Genomic DNA, 19198 nt, shown 5'->3' with positions numbered 1-19198 from the left:
TAACTGAAGTGTTTAACAGAATAAAGGACATCAACAAAAGAGTAAGATCTTAGCCTTGAATAAGCAAGGAGCTGAATACTTACACGGATTCAAATCAGCTGGGCTTGATGGACTAGCGTGCCAAATGCCCAGTTGTGAATCTATTTCAGAACTGTTAAAAGACAGATTTCTGAACACACTGAACAGTGAAGAGGGTCTGGGACAAATGCAAAAATATACATGTTTATATAATTTTATGTATACAGCACATATGTATCACCTGTGAGCCAACAGGGGGAGGTAAGCACAGCTAGACTTACAGACCATGGCAGCTTCAGGACACCTCTGTGGCAGGCATCTCAGTGTTTTTTGAGATGCCCTAGGGTGTCCGAAGACATTTGTATGGGTTGATCCTTGCTGGACACAAACCAGAAGCTACAGGATACCTACACCCTTTTGAAGAAGCAGTTGGGGACTAGACTACATACCACTTGTCTTAATTGGTACAAGAAGCCTATGGATAAGTATCTTGCTTGCTCCCTCTGTTTTCAAGCTCTGGAGAATTTGTGCAATGATTAAAGCACAAGATATCACACTAAAACAACTGCCTGGAAGTTAACGCGAGTTGAGCAACAGCCAACACAGATTTATCAAGAACAGATCGTGTCAAATCAATCTATTTTCTTTCTAACAGCATGGAAAGCGTTGTGATAGAAGAGAAACGGCACAAGTTTTATATATTGATTTTAACAATAGTGTGTCACATGACATTTTCTTAACCAATCTAGGATTTATAAATTGCAATTAAGTGGCTACAGAACTACTCAAAACTTTTCTTAGTGAACTATTGTTTATTATTTTGTTACTGTTTATTGTTTATTTATATTATTGTTTATTATTATTATTGTATATTATTATTGTTAGAAGTTCTGTGATTTCATAAGATAATGGCTTAGCTTTGCTAAAAAGCCAGGCAAGATACCTTCTATTTTTTAGTCTGAGTGTGACATATCTGCAGAACAGACTTCTCATCAAGTCTAAAAGCCAGAAATTATAATTTGGATATAAATTATAGGTCTACAGAATGGCTGCAGAGAGTGGTATTATAAGGCCATACACTCTGTACATGCCAATATTTTCTAGAAAAGCTTGTTACCAGTACAAATTGGAGAAAGCACACACAAGGGAAGCAGAACTTATATGTGCTTGTCAGTCTCTAGACTATTTAATTTCTGGCTGACACATTCTTCTGAAACTCTAACAAGATCTGCTTGCATTTATCTTAGTCTGAATTCGACATAATACAAAACAATGATCCTCTTGCTCAGTATCCTGGCTAATAATCCAGGAACCAATTATGTCAAGTTCTCCACAGCTAAAGCTTTCCCTGTCAAATAATAGTTGGCAACTATAAAACTTAACTCTAACACATCTAAAAAATATTTTTAAATGAACCTACATGTATTTCTAGTATGAAAAGTGTTAAAGAAGTTTCTCCAATTCCTACAGAATACTGCTGACTGTTCAAGTATGCCATTACCTATCTAAAAGTCATTTTTCCACTTATACAACTACCATTCAATGAGATTGTGATAAATGGAACCAAACTAAAAGGATGCTGTAACAGTTGGCGAGTCTGTAATAGAGAACGAGTGTGAAAGCTCTTGAGTAAGAGAAGGAAAAGCAGCTGTAGTTGTCACAAAAAATCTGTAAGTTCCGTTAAACAGTGGATGCATTTCTGATGACAGGATTTCTGCTACACAACTCAATGTTAAGCAAAGATACTACATTTTTCAGCAGTTACTAGTATGGGAGTGGTACCATATGGTAACAGCATCAGATAAAATCAGAGGTTTGACTGACCCTTGATAATTGCAAGGAACAGACAATGTAGAGAAAGCTTGCAAAAGATCCCATAATGGCCAATCACTAGGAAAGCTGTCAAAGGGAAGATTTCTATTTCTGTTTAGCTTAGGTGGCATATGACTGAAAAAGGAGATTTTTATTTCACATAAACATTTCAGTCCATTAGATGTAAGTGCGGCTACTATCCATATATATGCATCAACCATCTTCTATTTATATCTGATATAGTCTGCCAACAATCAATGCTAACTTTAAGTACACAAAAGACTTCCATGAGTTAGTTGCCTACTGGATAAAATACAGCACTTGATTATTATTATTATTTTTGCTTCTCTTCACATTTAATTTAGTTCTGGTAGATTAAAAAGCCCAAATCCAAGAATTTTACTTTTTTAAAAATTTTTATGGTTCATGTAAATTTTGGTGTACTTCCCTTTCTGCAGCTTTTGAACTCATCATACTTAATATTCAAGATAATGACTTAATATTATTTATTTAAGGAAAGGGCATTTTTCTTTCATGCAGCCTCCTTATTGTTGCTTAGTAGTTGACCAAACAGATGTTTCTTCTGAGTTGTCCATAATTGTGACCATATCTTCTTTACAAATCAGATTTAGAAACTACCAGTGGAAAAACTCACATCATTATTTCTAGTACAAAACAATGTATGTTTTCCTACACTTAAGCCCCCCTAACGCGATTAAGCTTAAATGTCCAGCTTTGAATGCTTCACTATAGAATGCCTCAGTATTGGATTACTGACATTTGTGGGTAAACCTTATATTTTAAGAGAAATGGCCGCAAATATACAGAGCTCAAGAGTCCACAGGAAGAACCTGTAGATATGATAGATAACCCATTGTTCCGCCAGATGTGGTAGGAAAGCAGAGTCCGGAGATCCGGAAAAAGGAACTATATGGGGATAACATCAGTGGTATTACCAGGTCCTAAAAGCAAAACAAAAGCAAAACAAAACTGTCTGAGGTGTCCCAACATGAGAGTTGAAGACAGAAACAACCATCTTTAACGTACTCACCTGGCTGTGTTATTAAAGTAAAACAGTACACTTTAAATAGGGATAAAAATCAGAGGACAGGTACAAAATGTGATATACTAACAAAGGAAAACGAGAACACTAAGAAATTAAAGGGCTAGGCTAGCTCACTAATTAACAACTAATGTGCTCTCTTTACTCCTGGTTTTCCATACCCAAACATTCACACATGCAGAGAAACTAGATTTCAAATCCTGGTTAAAAAAAAAAAGAAAAAAGGAAATAATGCAACAAAGAACCTAGAAGATTATAAAGAAATGAATCACAGAATCACAGAGCCCTAACCAAAATGATTCTCTCAAGAAGAAATCATGACACATCAACCTATATAAAATTTTCTGACAGGACTGAGGAAAGAATGAGCAGTAGATATCATCTACAGAATCATACATGGGTTGTGTGGGATCTCTAGAGGTCACCTAGTTTTCAGTCATTCCAATTCGAGCAGCTTGCTTAGGGCATTGTCCACATGCAGCTGGAGTATCTCCAAGAAGAGAGCTTCCACAGCCCCTCTGGACACCCACTCACTGTGCTTAGCCACTCACTATGAAAATATTATTCCTGATAATCAAATCAGATTTTCCCATGTTCCACCTTGTGTCCAGTGCCTCTAATGCTATCACTACATGACTCCAAGAAGAGTTCTGTCTTCTCTACACTCTACCATTAGCTAGCTATGGAATGACATAATATCCTCCCGCAGCTTCCTCTTCTGTGTGAATGAATGCAGCTCACCTGTGCTCTAGTCCTTCAATCATCTTGGTAGCACTTCACTGGGCTTGCTTCAACATGCCAATGCCTTTCTAGACAGAAAGGCTATCAATAATCACGTCTCTTGATCTGTTGGCTGGGCTCCTGCTCATACAACTCAGGGTTCTTTCTGCCAGGCTTCTTTGCTGCCAGGATACGCTGTTGGCTTACAGACAGCTTGCTTGCCACCCAAGACACCCAGGTTCTTTTGGCCTTTTTTGAAGATGGGTGCAATGTTTCCATTTTCCAGTCACTGGGGACCTTCCTCCATGACGTTTCAAAGATTTAGACAGTGGCCTTGCAAAGACATTAGGAAGCTCTCTCAGCACCCTTGGATTGCAGGTCATTGCTTCTTATGTATTTCTATGAGCCAAGTTCTCTCAGGTAATCTTGGCATGGTCCTTATCTACAGCTAGCAGTTCTCCTTGAATGCCTTCACTAAGCTCAGAGGCCTGGGAGACCTCGTTGGTGAAAATGGAGGCAAAGAAGTCATTATTACAGCCTTATATGTGTTCACAGTCACTACATCACACACCCCATTCAGCAATGGTACCAAATTTTCCTTGTCCAGGCTATTACTACTACTGTCGCAATAGCTGTTCAAGTTGATTTTGATGTCCCTTTCACGTTCCAGCTCCACCTGAGCTTTGGCTTTCTTTACACCACTCTTACATGCTAGGGCAGTTTCAAAATTCCTTCTTCAGCCTGTCCTCGCTTCCACCTGCATTTTTGTGTTGGATCATGGTCATGAGTTCCATTCTTAGCCAAGCTGGTTTCCTGATACTTTTATTTGTTTTTATGAGTATTGGCATGAAAACTTCTAATTCTTGGAGAATGCTCACCTGCCAGCTTTCATGAGCTTGTCTGCCCTTCAGAAATGCTTCCCATGGGATTCCACTCACCAGCTTCCTAAACAAGCTGAAGTTTGCTCACCTGAAGGGTCTATACTCTGCTACTGTCCTTATTCACTCACCTCAGGATCTTGAACTCCACGGTCATTATCACTAAGGCTAGCAAGGCCATTTATTATTAAACCCCCAACCTATTAAACCCCTAACCAGTTATTCCATGCCATTGAACAGCAGATCCATCTGTGCATAAATCCCAGCAGCCTACTCCATTAACCATTATCAAGAAATATCCTGATACCTTCCAGAAAACTTGTTGTTTGCATTCCATTGTGTTGCCCTTCCAGCAACATGAGAGATGTTAATGTCCCTCGTAAGTAAGGCCACACCTATAGTACTGTGTCCAGTTCTGGGCTCCTCCGTACAAGAGAGAAGTGGACATTCTGTGATTCTAAGATAAAAAACAGGTCTGCGACACAGACTTCCTCTAGCTACTTAAAGAAGAGTTTATTGACTTTCTCACCCTATCAAAGAATGGTTGAGATTGGAAGGGACCACTGGAGGCCACATGGTTCAATCCCCCTGCTCAAGGAGGGCCACCTAGAGCTGCTTGCCCAGGACCATGTCCAGATGGCTTCTGAAGACCACCAAGGTGGGAGACTCCACAACAGCTCTGGGCAACCTTTCCAGTGCTCTGTCACCCTCACAGTCAAAAAGCTTTACCTCATGTTCATACGAACCTCCCGTGATTCCATCTGTGTCCATTGCTGCTTGTCCTGTTACATCCTCCCACCAGGTATTCATACACGTTGATGAGATCCCCCTGAGCCTTTTCTTCTCCAGGCTGAACAGTCCTAGACCTCAGCGCTTCCCTGGAGGAGAGAGGCTACAGACCCTTCCTCACCACAGTGGTCCTTCACCTGACCTCTCCAGCAGCTCCACAGCTCTCTTGTGCTTGCGAGCCCAGAACTGGATACCATATACAAGGTGTAGCTTCACCAGTGTTGAGCAAGATCAGATGGTATAACAAACTCCTGTCAAAATGTCAGCTATGTCACTGGCCTCTCCTCTGATCCTGACCCACAAGCTCTCAACCAGACTATAATCCACCCCATAGAAGAGCTGCATATGCATACACTGTTCCCTTACATAGAGTGCAAACCAATCCCCTTGTCTTTCCCGCCTGTCATTCCTGAAGAGAAGCAGATTTTCATCAATGGTAAAAAGGAGACTGAAGCATGTGCAGAAAAATGGCACAGTATAATATTGGAGATGAGCAGGAAAAAAATAAAGTAAGGGGGGTGGTGAGTGGAAAATGAATAGTAAAAGAGTTGGTAATTACCAAGTTTAATACAAAATGTTGATTTCAGGTCTGGAGGACACAGATGGTAGGAATGTGAAAGAAGTAATGCAGTTGGAAGCTACAGAACATTTGAAAAAACACTCAGGACTTGCCAAAAACACAGACACAAAAGGATAGCAACTGTTTCTTTGCCTGAAGATAAGGACTACTTAGAGGCTCATCTCCAACACAAGAATGCATACACACATTTACTCACAGCACTATGACTTTGAAGAAAAATCTGTCCTTCAATCTCCATGTATTTAAGGCCAACAACAATGGAAGAAATTCTGAGTTTAAAGTAGGGATATGGGAGTATAAGAAAATTGTTTCTGAGAAGATGCAACCTTTCATGACCTTTTTGCTGTTGTGGCCACAAAATACTAAAGCTGAGAAGTACAAGAATAATAAGATAGATACATCCAACACAAAGGGTTGTGGTAGACAGCAATATGTGAATCTGACTTTAAAGCTGCTCCCAGAGCAACAAACTCATCCACTCCAACTTCATGTTTTAGGTAGATGACATGGAGAAATACTTGCTTACACTATACCTCTCAACTCATAGCAATACTGATGTAATGCAACTTGAGTGCTAATGTTCACTCTGTTTAATTTCTCTTCCATAGGTCTCACATTTTAGCAGCAGAGTGACCCAGGATATGGCTAAATTTTATTTAGTCCTGATGATGAAGTTATCAATCCTTATAAGTAAAACTCTGTCATTCCCATCTGACCACCAACATAGCACAGACAGTTTGTCCTTGAATGCAAAATGAAAAGACAGATTCTGAAGACAGATGGTGAAAGTAATTCTAAATATTACTTCAGCCCTTTAAAAAATAACCAGACTAAACTTAGAAGTAAAATATTAAAAGATGAAAAAGAAAATATCTACTACCATAGGGATAATTGCTTCAGACAACAAGAGGAGAGGAGACGAAAAAGAAGTCTTTTAAAGAAAGAAACAAAGACCTTTTCCATCTTCACTAAAGCAGGAAATATGCCGAGTAAGACTGAAGAATTGCAAACATATGTTTTCAAAATGAAATGTGACTTGTTAATTTAGACCTTGTCTAAATCAAGAAGACAAGTGGGATAGCTATATTCATTCCAATACACTGTAGTGTCAAGAACGACAATAGAATCCAATCTGGTTGGGCTCAGATGCAAGAAATTAAATGAAGACTTTAAGGAGAATAATGAACCCAGCAAAATGAAAAAGAAAAAGCATGTTTTAAAATGAAGCAAAAAGCAAGTAAAATATAAGGAAAATCAGAATATGCAGCCAAGAGTGCCTTCTAACTGCATTCAAATTATGAAAATTTTGACTAAAATTTATTTTTCTATTACATCCATCATATGATTACCAATCCCAAGCATGTCAGAACATGTACCAAACAGCAAGTATTTATAAAGGCGCTAGGAGAGGTATGTAAGCCTGGAAAAAAATAAATAAAAAAAAAAAAAACATGCACTGGCTGTGATCAAGGCAAACATAAACAAAACTTATTTCAGAAAGCAGATTTGGAGAAAACAAAAAAATATTAAATTACCCAACAATAGTGTTGGAGAAGGCACAGAAAAAGCAATATAAAAGCCAGGGTCTATTCTTCTAGCCTCTGATAAAAATAAAAGATATATGCCTTTGGTCCAGAGAAACAGGAGGCGAGAGGATGTTATATGTAAACATCTAAAATTAGTATATTACTTTGATGTGTCATAAATGAAAATCCTGCATCCTATCCCATTTCTGTAGCCATTAGAAAATTTTGTCTGCCTATGGAAAAAAAAAAAAAAGGCTGTATGTTCTTCTGACAGAAGAAAACAAGCTAAAGGAAATCTGAGTTGACATAATTTACAGACAAAGAATAGTAATATTCTGAAATAATTGGGAAAAAGCCCTCAACTTCTTTTTGCCTTCGTCTTTGAACAAGGCAAATATAGTGACTAGAGATGTTGAGAGTTATGAAGGGAGAGAGGCAGGCAGGGAGGGAGGAAGAGACAGAGGAAAAAAGAGAAGGAGGGAGAGGGAGAAGAAAGGGTAGATAAAAATAAAAAAGAGGGAGAGTGATTGCAGCAGAAGCACAGATGGATCACTTCTGCTTGCTCATCTTTTCACTGCACCTCCATCCACCACCCTGTTATAAGCCCTCTGCTATCTTCAGACTCGGCATTGCGAGGCATGCTCTGTTCTCCACATAACGCCAGTGCAGCCCTACAGTGGCAACACTGGAGGCACTGCAGACCAACTCATATTACTTTATTAGCACTTTGCAAGGAAGGAACAGTTGAAACACTATACCTCGCAGCACTGCAATGCATCCTTAATAGACATATAATTTACATATAATTTGAAGCATGCCAGTCCCTTGTGTCCATATATGTTACCACATATGTCCACATTTTAGTTATACCCTCTTAACACTCATAACACAGCTCATAGTACAACATCTTTTAAAAAATCATTTCTGAAAGTACTTCCCCACCGGAGGAGAGTTGTTTTATCTATCATTTTCTCTTTTGAAAGTGCTAATAATTCTATCGAATGTAAACAGAACTGGTATTGGCACACATGTCCTCTTTTTTTCTTCCCTTTTTTTTTTTTTAACTTTTAAGCACTAAAAGCTGTGTACTGTACTTTATAAAGAAGGAGAGGGGAACAAAAGCTTAACTAATTTGAATCTGGAGAACAAACATGAGCCCAGGACCCCTCAAACACCAGTAGGAGTCGTGGAAAGAGATACTGCAGAGACAGCCATGGCTCTTGAATTTAGGCTTTCAGCTGGCACAACACCATTGCTGTGCCCTAGTAGATGGTCTAAGTTGAGCCTTGCATCAGACAAAGGCAATTGCAATAGTGCTGCTAACTCCACTGCAATAGTTGTTTGTGAAGTTGTGACATGCTCTAAGTGTGAAAAGAGCTTGTAGCTAAGACTTTGGTAGAAAACACTAGTTCATACTTCTGAAATACAGTGACCAAGCCTTCAAAACCAAAACAAAACAAAATATGACACTTAATCAAAAATGTAAAACTTTCTATTTACATATGTAGAAGCACTGATACTGAGGAGGACCTTGGAGGATTACTGCGAACAAGTGAGCAAGCATTCCATTGCTGCCTCCATCAGAGCAGACAGATCGCAATGCAATTGCAGTGAGCCCCACTGGACTGCACTAGGGAGGCTAAAGGAGTATTTCTGTAGCTAAGGCCAAGAGGGATGTTGAATTATAATCCTTCAGCCTTCAATTTGCGTAAAGTGAAACTGATGTTTGTTGTTAATTCATGACTGTGAAATGTGCTGATGTATCCATACAGCTGTGTTGAGTAAAAAAAAAAAAAAAAGAAAAAAAGAGGTATTAACTCCAGCATAAGGACAAAGGGGCCAGCTGGGGGATGTAGGCTCTCTGAACAGAGGTGCTCTCTAGCAGAGCTCAGGAATCAGAGCCCCAGGACCTTACTGAAAAGGCAGTTTATATGCTTTGGAATTTCTTCATCCATCCATCCATCCATCCATCCATCCATCCATCCATCCATCCATCCATCCATCCAGATACCTACATTAAAACTACCCTAAAAGCTGTAAAAATAAAGCACATTACAACAGTGCTACGCTATCCCCATTAACCAATGAAACCAAAGAAAAAAGCGTCAGTTAAAGGGAGAAATTTAGTAGAAAACGACCTTCAATTACTACGCATACAGGGATGCCAATTTAACAGCTTTTTAATACACTTACGTGCAGAAAACATGTTACATTTCACCTTCTTCCTCAAATGTTCTCCTCTGAACTGAGTGCTTTTGTCATAACCCTAAAACTATTTCGGTGTAAAACTCCAACGTACAGGAACATAATAATAAATATTTAAAAGCTACTGAGTTTTCTGCTGATAGAGAATTGAAAAGGACAGCTAAGAGGTTGCAGTATTAGCAGAAAAGTAAAATAAGGTAACCATTGAGCTACTACTAGACTATAATACCACAGATAGAAATGTAAAACAAACCTGGGAGCAAATAATACACACAGGACTAATTTCTGCACTGTTTGATTTCCTATAAAGAAAATTCTGGAAAAGTCCAATGGCAAATATCATCTTAACGCACTGATGAAGTTAAGAAAGCGAACAGAAAGATGGTTGTACTGCTACAAGGAAAGAAATATGAAAATAAAGTTTCACTTCTCTCTTTTAATATAAATCTAATATACAGTAAAACATACACTAGACAGTATTTATTTAATTTTTTTGAACTCAAAGACTAAAATAAATACCCATTGTCAGAATGGGATATACCCAGCTTCCCTCCTTGTATTCTATGAGTGGAAGACATTTTTTGTATTATTCATTGCCCTCTCTTCCCTGCAGAGCTCAAACTGACGTGTCTTGGAGTAGGAGTATTTTGGGCATAACAAAAACAATGTTGCTGTCGCGTAAATGATAGGAACAAGTATTAAGCTAAATTAAACTACATGAAAGCAAAGAGGTTTTGAAATGGAATTCTGTAGATAGCTTCCCCAAATTTACTTCTAACTATTTTAAATAGAAAAAAGAAAATCACTAGCTGGCATCAACCTGTGCATTTTTTCAATGCAAGGTGAGAGGGAACCTTTGCAAGTTGATATAATCAAGCTGAAGTGCCAGCATCAACCTAAATTGAGTGGGTGAAGCCAGAAACCTTGAGCTGACCTTGAAAAGACAAGATGCTATAATGGTATTGTGTAGCAACAACACTGGCACTGACCCAAGAGACAGTTATTGTTTAGAGATTCACTGATTTAGAAACAAAAAGAAAGAGATTAAGGTGAGTTTTGACCCATTTTAGAATCTTTTCATCTGTAAGTCATGTTTTTCTGTTTAGTAAATTGGCTTATTATAGACCTGAAATACTTACAGTCAATTCTACAATATTACATGGCTGAAGTATTTCCATGAGAATATTTAAGTTTACAGTTCTGCTTTTAAGTAACTACTTCAACTATCTATAAATTGTAGACTGATTCAGAAAAAGAGATTGCTAAGTTTCTTTCATAAAACAAGTAAAGCTCAGGCAGAGTAAAATTTTTGTCAGGGTATGTTCTGTTGCTTGAAATGCTGTTCATGAATAGGTTTGGTCAGGTATAAGGACACTACAAAATAACACACAGATCTGAGGAAGCTTTGAGATCCTTTGTTTTGCAGGAGGAAATTCCCAACCTATGTGAAAGGGCAGGGCAGGTAAAAACTGTAAGAAGCTCGCATGAACCCAATGCTACCAGGAGAAGAAATACAGGAGTTAAATTTTCAAAGACCAGAATTAGTTAAGCATTTGTAGACTCTGTGAAGATGCCTTTTTTTCAGAGCCATCAGGAAAGAACATTCTGTGCAGCTCTCTAAGGATGAACAAAATCACTTAAGCTTTCTGCTGCTGTTCAGATAGGACAGTACTTCATTTCTTGGCAGCTTACTAAATGTACCTACTTACCTTCCCTTTGCCCATACCCCAGAGTTAAGAGTGGGAATTTGACTCCCCAGTAGCAGCAACATGGCAAGCTGGTGTAGACAAGACATTGTCAGTTGCCATTTCTTTTCTGCAACCTGCCACACAGACATGTTACTATCCTTGCACAATATTCATTGTTCAATTAATAGTTAGAGATGCTGACGCAATAGAGCATCTAAATATAGACAGAAACTTTCTGCTTTGAAGATAAATATTTGCTGAGAGATGGTCAGGAAGGCTTCTGTTATACCTAAGCATCAGATTGATGTATTAATATTAGAAGTAGGTATTTCTCTGAAGAAAATTCCATTGTAGCTGTAGAGCACTCTAATTGGAGCTGATCAGAAAAATTCTTTGCTGGGATTTCTGATAAGTGAAATCTTTTTGCAGAGACTTTGCTTTCCACATAGATTCTACACCCAGATGCTTTATTACTGACAGCTCAGACGTCTATTTCTCATGGGGAAATCCCACACGAGGCTTCTGCATCAGCTGAGCTTTAAGGTCGTTGAGCCCTTCAGACAGTTTAGGCTGACAAAGAGCTCAAAATCAGGATGTCCAGATTGGAGACATGAAATTCCCTGTATCCAGTGATGTAAAATTTTGGAGTAGCCCAATAAACAGACAAGTCTGGTCACGGCTGCTTCTGTGAACAACATTCACATATTACTTCGCACCAAACCCAAATGAAAGCAAATGAAATCCTTGATGAAACATTACTACCATGACTGCCAACTTGTTCCAATTTCTATTTCAGGCATTTTGAATACAGAGAATTACACACAGGCCTCATTGCTACTGAAATAAAATTTAAATTAATATACAAACTGAAATCAATTTCTTGTATGAATAACTGATGATGTAATTTATCTTGTCCTAAGGAAAAAAAAAATGATCCTGCACTTCCTTTGTCAAAAGTCTAGATGGAGCAGGAAAAATAACACTGCCAACATAAGCAGAGTTTTTCTTAACTCCTTCCATTCTGAGACATCTTTCCTAAAGCTCTTTGCTCCATGTAGCCATAAAAGGCTCCCTGATAGCAACTGCAAAACTTAAAAGCCAGAGAAAAAACAAAAAACATTTCTTGTGAAGCTTCTGATTTGGACCTAAACTTTTTTTGAACACGTTAGGCTAACCAGGGTAAAGGAAAGTTATTTATTTATAATTACCACTCATACATACAAAAAAAGAAAGAAAGCCTCAACTCCCTTAACTAATGGTTTCTAAAAATGCTTATTCAAACTGACATACGCGTGACAAGTTTCAGCTCAGTACGATTTAAGGAGGAGGAGTTATACCGCCCAGAAAAATGGTGTTTATGACAGAAATGACAAAGGAACATTCATCATAGGGATTTTCTATGTGGAGCAGTAATAAAGCCTAAATGAGACTGCACTTCATTAGTAATTTATTTTACAGATCACTATATATATACAAATAGCATAACTCTATTACATTTTTATAGTGCCATTCATTACAGTACTTCACATACTATATCCACATGACAACACAGAAACGCAACTCTCTCTGGGGAAGGCAGCAGCCGCCAACTGCAGGGCAGCACACGGAGAGGAAACGCACCACAGCCAGAAGAGCAGAAGTAGCAATGCTCACATGAAGCAAGAAAACAACAACAGAAAACAATGAAACTGAACCCCCAGAGATGGGCAGCTAAATCGAGGAATAGTTTTACAGCATTTTTGCTTGACTGATGCCCCATTTGATTTAGGGAGCAGAATTAAAAGAGGAAGACAAAAAGTTCCTGGCGTATCTGGTAAGAGCAACTAGCATCAGAGATGCTCACCAGAACTTCCTGGCTGGAATTTGCTCTTGTCCTCACTTGATCCTTGAGCACCACACTGGTGTTTCCCACTTACCTTACAGAAAGGACAAGCACATTAGTTCAATTGCTTTCATCAGTCCATATCTAGCATGTTACTCTTTAGGCACAGCAAAGGACACAATCTCAGATATCAAAAAAGAGATCAAATTCTCTATTACAGCTTTCGCAAAGTGAGAACTCTGGGCAGATGATTGCTACTTTACTCCCCACCAGGTAACAATCCTTCAGCTATCACACTTGGAGGCCATACATTTACATTAATCCTCCAGAGGTGAAGGAAGACTTCTGCCTTGCTAATATATCTTAAAATATGGTATTCTGTACAAACCCACAGAATACTGTGAGAAGAACAGAGACAGAAGGACACCTGCATGTGTCGCATGACAACTCTTTTTTGTGACTAGTTCTCTTGGGAAGTAATACTATCCAACTACATAGTGTTGGACCTTTGAAATAACACTTGTAATGTGTGCATTATGTGAACATTTTCTGAAATACTAATCAAAAAGAAATGCATTGGCTTTACGTAGTGACTTTAAATTATTTCTCTTGATTTTCTTGCCAAAATCTGTGCTGTAAGAAACCTATTAAGAAGGGAATGGCCTGTCAGTTTTAGAGCCTCTGTGTTTTAATAATTTTTCAAGTAAGAAACTTTATAAATAAGACCACAGTGCTTGCAATTGAATGTATGAACACTGTAATTTATGATGCTTGGAGAGAAAACATGATTTTAACTAGAAGATATTCAGTAAAAGGTTTGCTGGGCACAAAGTTAAAATCTGTTTTATGCAGGGAAAAATGTTTTCTTAAAATTTGTCAGTACTGGTTTTGACTGCCTTGTAGGAGCTTGAGAATAAATACATTTATATTGTTTCTCCTTTGGCTTTGTATTTTTAGTGTTCTCTTACAAATATTCCATTATGAAAGTGCATTATTTTAGTCCATAACATACAGTATGCCACTGGGTAAGAGGCTGAGTAAATGCACATCAATACAATTTTTCATTCTCTTTATATCATACAATGTCTTCCCTTGTGTTACTGTGGTAGAAGCTACTGAGTAACAGCTTAAGGAATGAACTCACACCATTTTTCATACTGATTTAAGATCAAGGTTTTAATCATTCTTTTAAGAGACCTGCATCCTCTAGTTAATAAATAAAAAGTGAGATACTGACCATCTGCAAAAAATTGAGTGCCCTAATTGGGTAGGTTGCCTAAGAATGTGTCTGAAAAAGTACATGAGTAGCCCCCACTGAGATCAGTAAGCCTGTTTACCTCTGGAAGTCAAGCAAATGTGTGACTGAAATTGGTGCTGGCCCTCTGTGCTATTTTAACTGCTAGACATGTGGGAAAGATTTCTTCTTGCTCTGAGAAGCCTGCAATCTAAACAACAAATGCACAAAGAACTAAACCTTGTAGGAAACAACACAAAGTTGTACTTTTATTTCTATGCTTTTACTCCTCAAATCTTTCTCCTTGACATAACTGATTAACAACCAGTATGAGCCTAAAGCTGTGAGCCTGGAACAAGAAGTTCCTTATAAAAAAGTATGAATGAATAGACTCAGTGCACTGGGACTGAGCAGACATATGTATAGGTATGTGTAAAAGGGTAGGAGGAGAAAAAGCCAACAGAACTAACACTGACCTAGGCATTGCTGGTAGAGTGCCCAGGAAGGTCAAAGATGAAAAGAGATGTGACACAATAGTCTTCAAGATGAGAAGTTTATCTACAACATTGTAGACAAAAAAAGCTGATTAAGAGATTTGATGAGTTTGGAAGATCTGCTGGCCAGTTTCTATTTTGGCAAATCAGGGAGCTGCAGTTTTCAGAAAGAAAGGAAGCAGAAGCTGGTCGACGCTGAGGTAAAATTTACGCTTATTCTACCTCCAACAGTTTTACCTAAAAGTATTTACCTAATGAAGAAATTTTCTTCTTACTCTTTTCTAGAGCAATTTCTAGTCGATCAAGTCAGCCCATGTAAACACACTCTAAAAAAGTCTCAGTAAGTATATAAAGAACTTTTGCATGTTTCTACTTACCTGCCTGTCTACTTCTGGAAGCAAAAGGAGGAGGTATTGTTGAAAGTGCTGAGGTAAAGAAGCGAAGGTGTGTTTGTTTATTAAAGCCCTCAGGTTGGTGTTCACTAGAATAGATCCTGGTGTTTCTATGTCAATATCCTCAGCTTTGGTCCATTTCAAATGTCCTGGAGTGAATAAACAAGAAATAACTTTAAACATAAATAAAGGAAGAGAATAAGAACAATTACTCGTGTTAAGCTTTTAGCTTTTATTGTATAATACTGCAAAGTCCACAGAAACAGTACTCTGAGAGAGGTAACAGCCTTTTCTAGGTGTGTAACAGCTTCTTTTATATTCCTTGTATTTGTTTCTTGAGTTCTTGCAGGACCTATGTTCCAGTCAACATCACAACAGACACATCCTTACTTCCAGCTCAAGAGATCAACTCAGCTTAGCAGAAGCAGCAAAGTTTCCTGTAATGTCATCGACATAATTCTGTGCATCTATTTCCAAGCAAAAGACTGTTTTACAAGGCTGATGTCAATCAATCATTACAGAGAGCTGCTCTTGGGCCTATGCTCTGCATCCACAGAGCACTATGGCCTGCCTAACTCATTCCACCTGCTAGAAACTACCTGTGTGAATAGACAGTGATCGCAGAGATGAGAATATTTACAGGGTTAATTTAGTGTTTGAAAACTTGCATTTCTCAGAATTTTTGCAAGAACCTGTGATCTAAAATGGTAAACACAAAGAAGGCAACAGCAAGAATTATCAGAGGTCTACAAAACAGGGTCTGTGAGGAAAAATAAGATACAGGCTGCACAGAAGGAAGAGGAAAATATAAAAGTCTGATACACAGGGGTAAAGATCAATGTCTTTTTACTGACCACAGCGGATAGCAAAGTTAATGAGCTTAAACTCTTACACAGTAAGAAATATTACTGGTAAGATATGGGGAAAATAAAGCTTTTAACTACATATGACAAGAAGACACCAGATTAAATCCATAGGGAGGCATTGCAATTTCCGTCAGTGGAAAACTTTTAAGAATTTGTAGAGAAATATCTGCCAGGAGTGACAGATGTATAGCTGACCTTGCTCTGTGACTGACAAACAATTTAGATGACCACTGGATGACCTGCCTGGCCTCATTTTGTTTTATTTCTATGATAATACTACAAGCTACCTTATAAAGTCCTTTGGAAAGCAACTAACTAGTGCTGCTTCAGGATATATACATACTGCCATAACCCTTTTTGCCTTCCAGTCTTATCATACTAGAATAGTCAATACAGAAATGGAAGAAATGAGGAGGCCAGGTGGCCAGAACAACTTAGAGACTTCTAACACTTCCCAGGAAACTCTTCCAGGCTTTGGTTTGTTGTTCTTCCAAATATTTAAGTGATGCTACAAAAGGGGTCTTGACTAGGTCATACTCAAAGTCCTGCAGAATCTCCAAAAAAACAATTGTAGGGAATATTCCACTGCTATGAACACTGATGGTACTCAACATTCGCATAGCTCTTTGCAGCAAAAACTACAACTGATACACTCCCCTTCAGTCACAGCCTCCCACAAACATTCTTGCAATTTCCTTTTACTTATTAGCAAACAATAGTAACTGAATGAGACAAGGATCGCTTTGCATTCAGCATAGGGTAACCTTTTCTAACACACATTTTCAACATACTGTATTTCAATACTGCAAAGACTCCATTACAAACAAATGAATGCCCTGTTAGAAACGACAATTGTGTAGAAGTGCTCATTTTCATGAATGCATCACAGTAAACTGTCCTCACCATCTGTTCCACCCACTAAATATAAATGCAAAAAGAACACAATCCCCAAATGTAACACAAGTAGTATGATGTATCCAAATTTAATGTCTGTATGTATACTCCTTCCTTTAATCAGTACAGAATACACTTCCCCATCTTTTAAGTAACTCCAAACTGGAGTAACATTTTCCCCGGCTAATGCTTCATATTCTAAGGAAAACCATACATATGTAGATGATCCAAACTAAACCAAAATGTATGATTGCAAAATCAGTAACATCTTACATTGGTAGATATTTTCATGGTGTTAAGAGACCAAGAGAGTAGTAGAAACTCAGGCTTAATTCTGGGTGCCAGAGTTACACATTTTCTGATTTATTTGACTGGCTACCACTTACAGGCTACTACGGCAGCTTTACCAACTTGTTGAAGAAATATGTATACTATTCCTATGATAACAGACCAGTAGCCCACTGTAGATGGCCAGCATTGCCATACTCTACTAAACCAAACCAAACAAACAAATCCCAAAGGAAAAACAAACGAACAAACAACAACAACGACAAAATACCACCAGAACAAATTCTCTCTCCTGCATCCTTCCTAGCTTTAGGACCTTTGCTGTAGGTCTTGAGTTTGTAGTGAGATTTAGGGAAATGTTTGGGAGTGGCATGGAAAGTAGCCACTCTCTGGAATCTGACCATATGCCTCTACTGTATAGCAACTTGTAACTATGAGGGAGAGAAGGTTATGACAGAGCATATGCCAGTGCTTTTCATATTGTTTTTCTACAGAGAAAGACATTTTGAATCCCTGTGTAGCTGCTACCATAGTCTGGGGGACCACTGGCCAGATCAGAAACAGAATGTGGCAGATGAGAGAGAAACACAAGCTTACAGATTTGCAAAAGAAGAGATTAATCTCCAATATAGAGAATTACCTATGAAAAGTGTGGGAGCACCATGTTTCTACATCAAAGTATGAAAATCAAAATAGGAAAAGGACAGAAATCACTGAAACCCTTAAACCTTACACAACGTCCCCTACTTTCCAAAGATCGTGTCCCCAAAGACTGGAGAATTTATCCTCAAATCCACAAAAAAATCTAATGTATTCACTCTATATTTGGCACCAGAGGCCATTTTGATGAAATATCTGGGGTTGGTGAAGAATGGATACATCAAATTATGTATCTCAGTCTTACATCCAGAGAAAAGTTACAGGAAATAATCTAAAATTGAACATATCTTTGTGCAGCGAAGTTGTAATACTGAAAGTGTATTTTCAGTTTTGAGTAATGCCATTTGATCAACATAGACAATAGGCTTCCATCTGAGATCGATAAATATGCTGCAGGAAGATAATATATGAAACCAAAATACAATTTAATGGGAGGCTGTGATACAATAAGGTTGCATGAAGCAGCTCACCAGGAACTGGCAATAGAGTATTTAACAAGCAACCTATGATATTTAGGAAGTAAAATATCTTCAAGCTATTTTACAGAATTATTATATATAAAAATAGAACTAGGTCAGGTCATTAATAAAGAAAAAGAATCTCATCACCACAAAAACAGACATAAAATATTTTTTAGGATTACCCAGCTACTATGAAAAGCTTGTTAGCTAATTTCCCCAATATGGTCACATAGCAAAAATATTTCTCTAAATGATTCAGCAGTCTGCTGAATGTAAAGGTCCTTTGTAAAGACAAAGAAACAGTTATGTAATTATTCTACTTTACTTTAGCTGAGACAAGAGTCTTAGTGAATACTACTGTTTCTGTTCCTTAGGGAACATTTCCAATTATGCTTCATGCAGAGCAGAAAAATCTGCCTATCACATGGAGCTATTGAGAATTTTCTCTTCGCATCTCTTCAGAGAAAATTCTGCATTAATTACAGATCAACATCCATGGATCTTGCTAAAAACATGGAAAATAAAACTAGAAACTACATCTACCACCTCAAGAGATGTAGCTTCAAAAATAATTAAGGATCCAGCTGAAGAAACAAATCAACCAAAGAATCAGAATCAATTGAAAATAATGTGCCAAATCTCTATATGAAATGGAAAAATGCAAGTGAAGAAAAGAGGGTTAACTTCTAATAGGATGGATATGTAAGAAAAGATGCTATTCTCTTTGGGATTAAATGTGTATTAGACTGCAAGCAAATCTAACAGGAAGAAAGAATATCTGCTACCCCACCCCTTGCCACCCACCCAA

General features: G+C 38.0%; 1 protein-coding gene across 16 annotated transcripts in view; it reads right to left on the bottom strand.

Annotated features, from left to right (window-relative positions):
- The window catches only part of ASXL3 (ASXL transcriptional regulator 3), a 132782-nt gene that overhangs the window by 29249 nt on the left and 84335 nt on the right, over positions 1–19198 (bottom strand). For all 16 annotated transcript variants that reach the window (XM_080581145.1, XM_080581150.1, XM_080581156.1 and 13 more), the window contains one exon: positions 15207–15370. In XM_080581145.1, the coding sequence (XP_080437271.1) occupies positions 15207–15370 (164 nt within the window). The remainder of the gene's footprint in view (positions 1–15206; positions 15371–19198) is intronic.

Source organism: Anser brachyrhynchus (assembly GCF_964034855.1).
Source record: "Anser brachyrhynchus genome assembly, chromosome: 2".
NCBI classification, from domain to species: domain Eukaryota; kingdom Metazoa; phylum Chordata; class Aves; order Anseriformes; family Anatidae; genus Anser; species Anser brachyrhynchus.
This window is presented reverse-complemented; position numbering and strand designations above follow the sequence as displayed.